The following is a 13,291-nucleotide window of genomic DNA, read 5'->3' on the forward strand; positions in this document are numbered from 1 at the left end:
ATATATTTATTTATTCATTCATTCATATATTTATTCATTCATATATTTAATTATTTATGTATTTATTTATGTATTTATTTATTCATTCATTCATTGTTCAGTCATTTATTTTCAGTGTAAAATTATTACTTGTGTTTAAATGCCAAAAACCTTTTATCACTTATTTTTAAGTCCAAAGAGAAATAGGCTATTGTTTGCTTTTAATATTATTATGTGCTGTATTATTTAGTTACTGAGCAGCAATAAAACTATTTAAAATATAAGGAGATTTCATGTGATTTTCTAAACTAGTAGCGTTTTGAAATTAATGAATGCATAATAATTGTGTTTACTGTGAAACCGTGATTATTCCTCAGACTATAATCATACAACCAAAATCTATAATCAGTGCATCCCTAGTTTAAATTAACACGTTTTTTCCTCCATTTTTTTGGTTCAAATAGACCGAAAAGAAGCACTTTTAACGCCTCCCCCAACCTCCCACTGCCCTGGATGTAGGTAATTGCTGATGTTATTTTCAATCAGGACACATTTCACTCAACATGATTTTAAATGGTCGACAGGTCCACATATTTAACATGCAAAATATGTTACAGCAACTCATTGGTGATTCTTTCAGATTGTGTCTTTAATAATTCACACTGTGTGATTGCCTGTGATTTTAGGCATTTGTCTGCGATTTCTCAAAACCTGTCAGCGAATCAAAATCAGGGCTAATGTAGTTGTTCAAGCCTAAAACGAGATGAAAGACTGTTTAAATGCAAGCGCCGGAGAAGCAGGCTAGTGCAGAAATTCTATTGAAGATACTGTTGTAAAATAAATGTCCATATTTATAAGACATGGTGCAGAAAATTTGAATTCAATGAACGGCTTCTTGTCCGGTTTATTTCGATTGCGACTTTGTAATGCAAGATAGTTCACTGGAAGCGATTGGGCTGGCTGTCTGAAAATTAAAAGTTTGTGTGCATATAGCCCAATGTTTGGAGAAATTAAAAAAAATCTCTGACTCAGTGTAAAATGAACTTTAACCTGATTTACAGCAGATGTTCACAACATGTTTGTGATTCTCTCAGAAAGCTTTGAAGAAAAAGCAGAAAAAGAAAAGACAGGAGGAGGAAGAGGAGGATGAAGTAAGCGAGGAAGAGCTGGGTGAGGAACCAGAGAAGCCCAACCCTCCAGAGAAACCAGACACGAGCATCCTGGAAGAACAAGTGCGAGAGAAGGCTGCCAGGATCCGCAGGAACCCTGGAGAACCGGTTCTGATTCCTGAGCTTACCGTCTCTGGGTCCATTACAGCCAATGAGCAGTGTCCCCGGTGAGTGACACACAAAGGCTTTTTCTCAATATGCGTTTTTAAAGTTACATGAAGTATTTTTATTCGATGTTTGCCGAAATCTCAACTGAAACATGAAGATAGGGTAGGGCATAGAGTAGCTCCTCCCTTTCTCAAAAACAGCCAATAGCGTTTTGTTTTTAATCACAGCTCTGTCAGCGGGTGTGGTTAAGCTCAAGCGCATGTAATGAAAGCAAATGAGAAGCATCTTGAAGGGGGTGATAAAAGACAACGTCCGCCATTCTCAAATTCTCGCACTGCTCTTTCGACAAAAATGCTTGCTGGACACAAACAGCTTTGCTGTATCTGCCCTGACAGCATCGGAGGGAAACATACAACTAAACCCATGGATCATGGAAACAAACACAAACTTCATGAACAGCTAAATACTGTGTGCCGTGGGTCAGTGTATCACAGCTTGGCACTGGCAGGTCTGTCTTGCCTTCGGAAAGCAGGTGCAGTCATGAATAATTAAGAATCCGGCTCTTCTTATTGGGTAAGATAACTCCGCTATGAATAATAATGAGAAACCGACGCGCCATCTTTGCACTTGCTGTTCTGCACTACGTTGCCGATCTTGATCCTGCCCAAAAATAAATTTAAACCCGAAAGCTGAAATTAGCTGACAAAAGCTCAAAACTATCCAGTTTTCCCCACAATTAAAGCTGACAGGTGCTAACATTGTCTTAACTGATGCTCAACACACACAAATCTGTTAACATCTCAAAAAAGTACTCGAGGGTTTCGTGAACCTTTAAAGGTAGTTTCCATTAAAATGCGTAGAGGTCATGTAACCATCAGGAATATCGCAGCATCGCATTTCTCACAGGACACGTTCTGTGCTCTCGCTGTCTTTTGAGTTCGTTCTTTCTCAAATGAAAATGAAGAATGAACTGAAATGATGTGATTTCAATCAAAAATCATCTGAAATGAAGTACTATCTGAGTTTGTTTCAGCTGTTCCAATTACCAAAGCGAAATTTTGGGGGAATTCGTTTTAGCTCCTAAACACATTTGAGCTCTGATTGGTCAGTGATAATTGTGCAATCAGTGGGTGTGTTCTGGAGCTCCGCCTACTCAGCTGTGATTTCTTCTCCCTGATTAGTTTCTCGGTCTCACAGTTTCTCCAGAAATGTTCAAATCTAGATTTCATTTGTCTTGTGTAGAGCCGAGTTTGCTCGTAGAGAGGATGTGGCCAAACGATCTCTCTTCGTCAAAGTCCTGTACAACGATAAAGAAGTTTCCAGAACCGACAGTCGAACCCTCAACATGGACTTCAGAGTTCACTTCGGCCAGATTTTCAACCTGAAGATTGTGAACTGGCCAGAAAGCATCAAACTACAGGTATAGCTGTGTTGTGTGTGTGTGTGTGTGTGTGTGTGTGTGTGTGTGTGTGTGTGTGTGTGTGTGTGTGTGTGTGTGTGTGTGTGTATATACATACTGTTGAAGACACAATTATTCGCCCTCCTGTGAATTTCTTTTTTAAATATTTCCCAAATGCTGTCTAACAGAGGAAGGAAATTTTCACAGTATTTCCTATAATATTTTTTCTTCTGGAGAAAGTCTTATTTGTTTTATTTCGGCTAGAATAAAAGCTGTTTTTCTTTGTTTTAAAAACATTTTAAGGTCAATATTATTAGCCCCTTGAGCTATATATGTTTTCTATTGTCTACAGAACTTGCCTAATTACCCTAGTTAAGCCTTTAAATGTCACTTTAAGCTGTATAGAAGTGTGTCATCATGGCAAAAATAAAAGAAATCTTTCATTAGAAATGAGTTATTAAAACTATTACGATTAGAAATGTGTTAAAAAAAATAAATCTTTCTGTTTTTTTGACATTTCTATTTTTGTTCAGTTCAGAAACAGTACTTAAGACTTAACATTTCATTCAGCATTTAGCATTACAGTACTATTGGTGTTGGTCAGCATGTGTGTGAGCTGCTCTGGATGTTTTCCCGCAGGTGTTTGAGAGCGTGGGCTCATCCTCCACCCAGCTGACTGAAGTGTGTGTGCCGGTTCCCGAATCTTCTGTCCTGACCGGCAGCGCACCGTCAGAAGAGATGGAGTTCAGCAGCAACCAGAGAGTCACATTCAATCATGAGGGGGTCGGCAGTGGTAAGAGCTCTTTTTAAATATATACAAATAAAATGTTTTTCAGTGCACAGTCGTGTCTCCTGATGGTCATTTTCAAAGACAGGAAGTGTAATGATGCTTTTGGTTAGGGCTGTGCAAGTCAACGAAATTCGGTTTTGGCCTCTAACTACTATGAAAAAACTGGATATGTGTCCAATCCCACATCCCCCTTCCAGCGTTCTGTATTTCCTATATAAAGCTGTTTTTTTTATTGTTATTATTATCTTTTTTCATGAATAATCAGGCCACTTTATTAGGTACACCTTACTAGTACTCCTTTTGCCTTCAGAACTGCTTTAATCCTTCGTGGCACAAATTCAACAAACTACTGGAAATATTCCTCAGAGATTTTGCTCAATATTGACATGATAGCATCACACAGTTGCTGCAGATTTGTCAGCTGCACACCCAGGATGCCAATCTCCTGTTCAACCACATCCCAAAGGTGGATTGAGCTCTGGTGACTGTGGAGGCCATTTAAGTACAGTGAAATCATTGTCGTGCTTTATGACATGGTGCGTTATCCTGCTGGAAGTAGTCATCAGAAGATGGAGACACTGTGCTCATAAAGAGATGGACATGGTCAGCAGCAATACTCTGGTCGGCTGTGCCGTTGACATGATGCTCAATTGGTACTAATGGACCCAAAGTGTGCCAAGAAAATCTCCCCCACACCATTACACCACCACCACCAGCCTGAACCGCTGATACAAGGCAGGATGGATCCATGCTTTCATGTTGTTGAGGCCAAATTCTGACCCGACTATCCAACTGTTTCAGCAGAAATGGAGACTCATCAGAGCAGGCAACGTTTCTTCAATCTTCTATTGTCCAGTTTTGGTGAGTCTGTGTGAATTGTAGCCTCAGTTTCCTGTTCTTAGCTGACAGGAGCGGCACCCGGTGTGGTCTTCTGCTGCTGTAGCCCATCCGCCTCAAGGTTGGATGTGTTGTGTGTTCAGAGATGCTCTTCTGCAGAGCTCGGTTGTAACGAGTGCTTATTTGAGTTACTGTTGCCTTTCCATTAGCTGGAACCAGTCTGGCCATTCTCCTCTGACCTCTGGCATCAACAAGGCATTTGCGCCCACAGAACTGCTGCTCACTGGAGAATTCCTCTGTGTCGGACCATTCTCTGTAACCCTAGAGATGGTTGTGCGTGAAAATCCCAGTAGATCAGCAGTTTCTGAAATACTCAGAGCAGCCCGTCTGGCACCAACAACCATGCCACATTCAAAGTCACCTAAGTCACTTTTCTTCCTCATTCTGATGCTCGGTTTGACCTGCAACAGATCGTCTTGACCATGTCTACATGCCTAAATGCATTGAGTTGCTGCCATGTCTGATTAGAAATTTGCGTTAACGAGCAGTTGGACAGGTGTACCTAATAAAGTGACCGGTGAGTGTATTTTGGTGCATTTAAACCAAACAGTTTTATTAAACAGTTATATCCATTAAATAAAACATGTTTAGGAAAAGAAAGAAAATAAATTTAAATAAAAACAAAATACAAACTACAACATTTAAACTACATTTGATATTTTTTATGTTTCCTTATTTGTCCCTGTTTATTAAAATATTTTTTCATATTTTTTGTTATTTTAGCTGTACTGATTTTTAGACTGTGAGATTTTTTTAGATTAGTTCCAGTTTTTTTTCCATTAGGACCATGTGCACGCAATAGTTCAAACATGACCGGTGACAGAGTGGTTTGAACCTGAAAGTGAAATTGAGCATCTCCCATGGCCTGCACAGTCACCAGATCCAAACATTTTAGAGCCACTTCAGGTTGTTTTGATGGAGCGAGGCAGGAAAGGTTTTCCTCCACAGCATCACATAGTGAGCTGACCACTACTCTGCAAGAAGAATGGCTCACAATCCCTCTGGCCACTGTGCAGGACTTACATCTGTCGTTCCCAAGACAAACTGATGTTGTATTGAGGGAGCCATACACCATGCTAATGAATTATTGTGGTTTAAAGCCAAGCATTTCAGTTTTATTTTTCAACCCCTGTATGTATTTAAATATATTTATTAGTTTGGGTCAAATGACTAAATCGTTTATATACATACTGTACGCTTGGATTGTTTTGTGTCTTTTTTTGGTAGGTGTCCCGTTCTCTTTCGAGGCTGACGGCACAAACCCACAGACTCTGTTGACGTCAGGGAAGCTCTCCTGCTGCGTGTCATGGGCTGTAGGGGAGGACGACGTCCCGCTTGCCCCCCCGTCCGCTCAGCCTGGAGGAGCCATGCACAGGTCAGGGGCAGACAGAGATCAGGCTCTGCTATTTCCAGAGTTGTGTGCTTAAAAATGTTTCTCTCTTCAGTGGTCTCAGGCAGATGGACGCCATCGCTTGCATCGGGGCGTCTGGCTTAAACGACATGAAGAAATTGGGCAAGTGGGCAGCAGAGTCTCGCCTTGACCCCAACGACCCCAGCAATGCTTCCATCATGCAGCTGCTCTCGGTATATTGACTAAAATTCACCACACACTTTTTAGGGTGCTTTCACACCTGTAGTACGTTTCCTTTGGTCGGGACCAAGGTTAAAAATGGTACATTGTAACATTTTTTTGCCATTTTGCAAACAGTCATCAGTTAAAAACCATAGACATTATAATTGATAGCTAGATGCCTCATGTCTGCTTCGAGCCATTGCTCTGATACATCACCGCGGCTGCCATCTTTATCAGGTAATGAAGGCGCTATAACCAGACACAACTGAACAGAGAAGCTGACGTTTTCTCGCATATAAAATACAATAACGCTTATATTTGTTAACTGATTATAATTTATGTTGTGAAAAAACTCCTACAAGTAAGAAAGCTCGAACTTGTGATGTATATTATGGTATAAAGAGATGTATTTGTGTTTAAGGCCTGTGATGGTGAATCTCCTCCAGAAATGACAGCGACTGTTTGTTTACAAGTGGGGCATTTGAATAGTTGCTGTCATGTGATGTGTGTTTGACAGGACGGACTGCACCTTGCGTTCCTTTCATACAGATTAAAAAAACAAAAAACTTCTGTTTTCAAGTGCACTTGGTTCATTTAAAAGCACAGATTTCAAGCTTCATGTCGATGTATTTCTTATGTCTGTAAAGCTAGTATTCGCTGAGATTCCAGTGTGTTTGTTGACCACACAAATTGTTGTAAAAGCACACGTCTGGTCCAAACTTTTGCCCAAGAGAAACGTCAGTCTATAGTGATTGATGGTTGACTCTTATAGTAGTAGGCGGGGGTTTATTTGCCATATCGACCGTTTTAAATTTCCCCATTCAAAACTATATGAGTGACACGTCTTGTGTATTCTATGGTCTTTGCTACAACCGAACCGCTCTAGAGTTTACTCAACTGAGCCGAGACCACCGATTGATTTGGCGTGGATCAGAGCGATATTGCGGGATTTAGGCCTGTGCATATGTTGCGATTTGATTTGCGATTTAATCTTGTAGTCAAGCTTCAGCTCAATGATCTGTAAGCCGTTGCAACAATTCTGCTCTTAAAAATGACCTGTTTTTGTTCGTTGTCTGTGACTTTGAAACCAAAATATTCCTATATCACCAATGCTGTTTTTCTTTGATATTAATTCATCTAGTGATGCTTCTGACGCAACAGACGCCATTATCCCACTTGTCCGCGCTTTCCTGTTTATTTTCTTATTTTTATTGTGGGCGTTACGCATAGTTCGGTTGCAATTCTGATTTGGCAGAACAAAAGTGTGCTTACTCAATTGGCTACTAAGACTGTCACACACTTCACACATTTGCTCTAGGTGGAGAAAATTAAATAATACATACATATTTCATATCACAGACTTGCAATGTTTCAAATTGCATTTGCAATTTGATTTTGATTAATCGCACAGCCCTAGCGGTATTCACATATGCCCAAACCAACCAAGTTAAGGGGGCCAATGGCACAGGTTTCCAAAAAAATGTCTATGTGTGAAAACACACTTAAACTGTTCTGAGCTGTGTTTTCTGGTTGATCATAATCCCAACTTGATGTTGCAGATCCTGTGATGTGGCTTCTACAGATTTTCACATTGCAATATCGATGCTAACATACCATGCTGTAGTAATGTAGAGTCTGTCGGTCTGTCTGCCCATAGGTGGTGAGCGGTGGAGATATGGCGGTGCCTGAATACTTCCGTCTGGAGCAGCTTCAGGAGGAGTTTAATTTCCTGAGCGAGGAGGAGCTTCAGCGCTCTCGTCGCTACCGTCTGCTGAGACTGCGCAGTCAGGAGGTGCAGGAGTTCAGGCACTTTAAGTGCGTGCCGTCCACAGACAGAGAGATATCCGAGAAAGTGTTCCAGGTGAGAGCACTCAAATCCTGCAGGGCCCAGAGTGCTGGGAGCAGTACTGTTCCAGATGCAGACGCATTTAGCGATTGACAGGGCCAGATGGTATCTGCTGACATTTTTTGGTATTTCTGCACAGGGTTCAGTTTAAAATTCTATCGATTTAACCGGGATGATTTTGAGAGTGTAGGAGCTGAAACCTAACACATACAATCAGGGCTTTACATTAACACACGCCAACCCGCCAAATGCGGGTAGATTTCGGCGGTGGCGGGTAAGACAGACACGCCCACTAGCCACTTTGGCTGGTTGAAAATAATTTTCCCAGATAATAATTCTTAAAAGCAGGGTTCGACAATAAGGATGGTCCAATATGCATGCACAGGCGATCGAGAAGCAACACGACTGACAAAAAATAGTTGCGTTCGCAACTTCGTGCGAGCAAAGCAGGTGAATACCGAATGAGAGGATAATCACTCGCGCTAACAGCTGAGGTAATGCGCGAGACTGTTTGTAACGCATGCGCGCTCCCGTTTCCTTTTGTGAAGCAACTGTGTCTAGAAACACAACTGATGCGATCGATTCTCTTTCAAATAGACTGGACAAAAAGGGAGGAACATGTACCCACAGTCTTGCTGCTTTCAAGAGTTCCAGAGTTGACTTATTGTAAGCAGCGCCAGTTGCTTTCGGTTTAACCATTCTTTGAAAAGATAATTTATGGGTCTATCATTAACCATGTGTGTGTGATCATCCTTTCAATATCACACAGTATGTTTTTTTCCTGCTTTCTTTTGCATTAATATGGTTTAATTATCATTTTTTACAATAACATTGCTTTAATGGGAGAATAACTCCCCATTTACGTGTAGTTACCTGATGATCTGGGACCTTTAGCTAGGACATATGACTGTGCATATGTTTTGTTAAATAAAAAGTATAGTATTCTGCTATATTTTGTATGTTTTCACATAAAAAAATATTTTCCCAACAATAAAATTGTGGCTAGTGAAAATGGCGAGTGGCTAGTAATGTTGGAAAACTACTAGCCACAGTGGCTGGTGGTCAAAAAAGTTAATGTTAAGCCCTGCATACAATACATAACAGCAGGGCCTAAGTGGGACTCCTTTTCAGCCATGGAGTTTCAAGCCTTGACCGGCCCACCTCAGTTCAGGGCTGACTATATTAAAATAAGGTCATTTCCAATTCAGTTTCTGACACTATCACGTCTTTTTCAACTTCAAATGTTCAACAACCCTAACAGTATCATATGTCTTAACAATAAAAAATAATAATGGTAATAAAAAAAAAAAATAATAATCACTCAGGTGAGGATCAAACACGGGTCAGCGGCGTCGTAATGCAATGTGCTGACCACTGGACCACATATGTCGCTGTAATGCTTGAAATAAAACATAAATATTGCAGTTATCTGCAAGACTCTTTTTAACCACTGATCAAGTTACGTCAGATTTATTAATGTAGTGAATCATCTGATTTTCATTGAGCTGGTGTAAAATTCATTAATGTTTATTATTCGAATTCTTATATTTACCAAGGTGCCGCTGAATGATAGTTACGTCATTATTGACCTGCAGGCTGCATTTTGCTCATGGGGCTCTGAGAAAATAAATTAAAAGAGTGGATGCAAAATAATGAATAAAAAGAGTAATAAATAAATAAATAAATGAAAAAAAAGTGCTACTGCTGAGAGTACAAGCAGCTAAGGAAACCGGTTCTTGCGGCCAAAAACGGACCGGCCCACTGAGAATTCTCCTGGTCGTTTAGCCAATCTGAGCCTGCATAACAGATAATTCCCCTTTGCTTATGTCTGCAAAATAAGATGGATGAGTACATTTAACGTTCATCAGCATCTTAAATCCTTGTTTATAATATTTCGATTTTTTTAATAGACATATGAACATTTATAGGTATTTATATGTGCAATCCCCGCTTGTGTGAGGTGTTTATAATGCAAAAAGCATCTTCTGTCTTTAGGATGAATGTAATTCATGCGTTAATTGAATTTATGTTAAATGTTTGTGTTGTGATCTTGTTTTAGGACTATGAGAACAGACTAAAAGAGGGAGAGATTGTCGATACGAAAGAGCACATCGATGCACATCGAGCTCTCGTGGCCAAATATCTAAAAAGAGTGAGTGATGAGAAAATATTGGGCTTCCACTCAAACGTTTGTTGTCCGAATTTTTACAAATGTCTTTAAGTCTCTAATTCTCAGCAGTGTTGTGTGTTTATTATTAAAAAAACTTTACAATCAGTAGTTTTATAGTTTTATTTAGAATATTCCATATAATAGAAACAAAATTGTAAATAATATTTATTTTTTAATATATATATTTTTTAACTTTAAGCATCTTTTCTCCAGTCTGTTGAAGCACAAGATTTATTTATTTTTTTAAGAAATAGGTGATAAAGGAACATTGATTATTATTACTAAAGTTGAAAACAGGTACTTGCAAATTTCTCAAAGAAAAACGGGAATATTATAAAGTACTATTTAAAAAAGTACTTTAAATTTATTTAGTGCATTTGTATCCAATACATTAATAGTTATTGTTTTAATAAAATTGCCTATCCCCAGAAATGTTATACTGTTTTGTTCGTTTATATTGCATATAGATAGGATTAATATATTGTGTATGGAGTGGTCAACCAATTCAATTGCCAAATATCAAGTTCCTCAGATTTCTGTTATGTGTGTCTGTCTCAGGTGCGGGAGTCTGTCATCAACCGTTTCCTCATAGCCAAGCATCATTTCATCCTGTCTGATGTGATTTCCGAGGACGAGGTTCCTAGCATCGGGTAAATGACTCTGTTACCGATGTAATTGACTTTTTTCAGACTTTAATTAAAGGCGTTGTGAAGTTCTTCAACACATTACATGTTATTTTCACATTTTTTAGGGAATAGTGAACGAGGGTATAGGGCCAGTTTCAGATGCAGTCTTAAACCTTCATGTGCATGCATGCTAATTCATTTAAAAGCTTTTATGTATTTGATGCTGATTATATATCACATTATATTAGCGTGTTTGTCAGTTGATGCTGTGAGCATGTCCAAGGCAGTCCAGAGGTTGTCTAATGTTAGGTCAGTATGAAGTGATCTTGATTTGATGGTTCTGGTCTTTTATTTTTCTCTTTTTTCCTCCTGTATGTTTGTGTATTCAGTGGTCCAGGTGCCGGGTATGTTCTGAGGATTTATTTTTCTCGTCCTGTTTTCAGTCTTTATTTTCCTCGTGTTCCTCCCCTCAGATCTGTGTGTTCATGAGCTGCCGTTCTCTGTAGAGATAGTGTAAAGTGTGTTAGAGGTGTCCAGTCCTCACGGCAGTCTGTGTGTGTGTGTGTGTGTGTGTGTGTGTGTGTGTGTGTGTGTGTGTGTGTGTGTGTGTGTGTGTGTGTGTGTGTGTGTGTGTATGGGTGTGGAGATCTGCTGCACGGTGAGTACTGGGAGTGTATGTTTAGCGCAACTGTGCAATTGTTTTCATTTAATCAACAAAATTACTTATTTGAGGAACACTAAAAGAGAAGTTTAACTGAATGTTAATGCTGCTCTTTTTAGTTATTTATTATTATTATTATGTATCAATATTTTTATAAATGTTATTATTGTTATTATTATTATTATTATTATTATTATTAACATGGTTATTATTATTATTATTATTGTTATGATTATTATTATTATGTATTCATATTTGTATAAGTTTTATTGTTGTTATTATTAGTAGTAGTATTATTATTATGTATTATTTTTTGTATCGTTTTATTGTTATTATTATTATTATTATTATGTATTAATATTTGTATCAGTTTTATTGTTATTATTATGTATTAATATTTGTATACGTTTTATTATTATTATTATTATTATTATTATGTATTAATATTTGTATCAGTTTTATTGTTATTGTTATGTATTAATATTTGTATAAGTTTTAATATTATTATTATTATTATGTATTAATATTTGTATCAGTTTTATTTTAATTATTATTATGTATTAATATTTGTATAAGTTTTATTATTATTATTATTATGTATTAATATTTGTATCAATTTTATTATTATTATTAGTAGTAGTAGTAGTAGTATTATGTATTATTTTTTGTATCCGTTTTATTGTTATTATTATTATGTATTAATATTTGTATCAGTTTTATTATTATTATTATTATGTATTAATAATAATGTTATGTATTCATGTCTGTTGTAGACGCACTCATAAAGTTAGAGGCTTACAGAATGAGAAACAGATGAGCTGTTTGTGAGTCTAATGAAGTCCTGTGTCTTGGTGTGTGTTGTTCAAATTGAATGTTAACCCTAATCCCTCTTTAAAGGCTCACATTTGGGAGCTTTTACACTGTGTTCTATACCTAGTACAGTACCTGCTGCTTTTTTTTTTATGTGGTATCACTCAAGATTCCAAGCAATTAAGCTTTAAATAATCTTTAAACGATAACAGATTGGTCCCTAAAAATAGTCATTACCTGAGTCATTGGAATTTTTGTTGCATTAGACACAATCCCAATCCCCTACCCCTTAGTTTGCGTGGTCATTTGAAGGGGTCAGGGTTGCTTGGAGGTGTAGGGGTAATAGGAAGAGCCATATAGCCCTTCAATTGGGGGGTGGTAGCAGACGAAAGTGAGGAACGTGTGAGGAGCGGGGATCAGTAAAATGAGGTGCCGGATCAGATTCCAGAGATGCCGGATTCGGCTTGTTCCAGCACAAATTAACCCCTGGTGAGCACTGTGTAAATGCACAGAACAGTTTTGTCCTTTCTGCAGCATTATCTCACACCAAACTTTCTTTTGAGTTCTGAAACCCTAAGATGCACCACACCTCCTATTTGATAAAGTAAAGAGCAGTGCACTGCGCTTTTTATATTGCCAAGCAAACATTGCATCAACTGTCTTGGTGCTGTAGTGCATGACGTCAGGCGCTTTTTCAGCAGTTTTACTTTACTTTTCTACTTTTTTTTTTCTTCTGCAGGCCCACAGATTTTTAGTTTGTTCATACACTTAACTTAGGGTGCTTTCACACCTGCCTTATTTAGTTGGATTGAATCGTACTAGAGTTTGTTTCCCCTTTTGGTACGGTTGGTTTAGGCAGGTGAGAATGCAGCAATCGTACTCGAGTGCGCACTAAAAGCGGACCAAATAAGCGTACCGAGACCTGCTTGAAGAGGTGGTCTCGGTATGCTTTCAAACGAACCCTGGAGCGGTTCGTTTGTGGTGAGAATATGATCCGTACTAAAACAGGTCCAACCGCAAAAAGTACTGCGCGTTTTGGACTAATTCAGCTGTTGTAGGCCGATGCGCTGTGCATTATGGGATATGGAGGAAAATATTTGTTGACAGCGCTTTACCAACAGAGAGAGAGAGAGAGAGAGAGAGAGAGAGGGGAAAACATTACCTGATGGATCGTTGGTAGTATTTCCGCAAGATGACCATGTCGCAGTTTAGCTAAATTAATTCACGTCTCCTCCTGAAGTGACGAGCGATGCATTAAACACT

The 13,291-nt window shown here is 38.5% G+C and overlaps 1 protein-coding gene across 20 annotated transcripts in view; it reads left to right on the forward strand.

Annotated features, from left to right (window-relative positions):
* Positions 1–13,291, forward strand: part of cc2d2a (coiled-coil and C2 domain containing 2A) — a 58,992-nt gene that overhangs the window by 25,681 nt on the left and 20,020 nt on the right. For 19 of the 20 annotated variants that reach the window (XR_015523039.1, XR_015523037.1, XR_015523036.1 and 16 more), the window contains 8 exons: positions 1,074–1,315; positions 2,499–2,676; positions 3,295–3,448; positions 5,570–5,717; positions 5,788–5,926; positions 7,573–7,776; positions 9,821–9,913; positions 10,490–10,581. Coding sequence is in view for 12 of the 20 variants with exons in the window: in XM_087306393.1 (XP_087162519.1) it covers positions 1,074–1,315; positions 2,499–2,676; positions 3,295–3,448; positions 5,570–5,717; positions 5,788–5,926; positions 7,573–7,776; positions 9,821–9,913; positions 10,490–10,581 (1,250 nt within the window). In the remaining 8 variants the exon portion in view is untranslated. Of the gene's footprint in view, positions 1–1,073; positions 1,316–2,498; positions 2,677–3,294; positions 3,449–5,569; positions 5,718–5,787; positions 5,927–7,572; positions 7,980–9,556; positions 9,698–9,820; positions 9,914–10,489; positions 10,582–13,291 lie in introns of those variants that run through there. The other variant, XR_015523040.1, reaches the window with a different exon arrangement.

The sequence above is a fragment of the Danio rerio genome, chromosome 23 (assembly GCF_052040795.2).
Source record: "Danio rerio strain M-AB ecotype USA chromosome 23, GRCz13ab, whole genome shotgun sequence".
In the NCBI taxonomy this organism is placed as follows: Eukaryota; Metazoa; Chordata; class Actinopteri; order Cypriniformes; family Danionidae; genus Danio; species Danio rerio.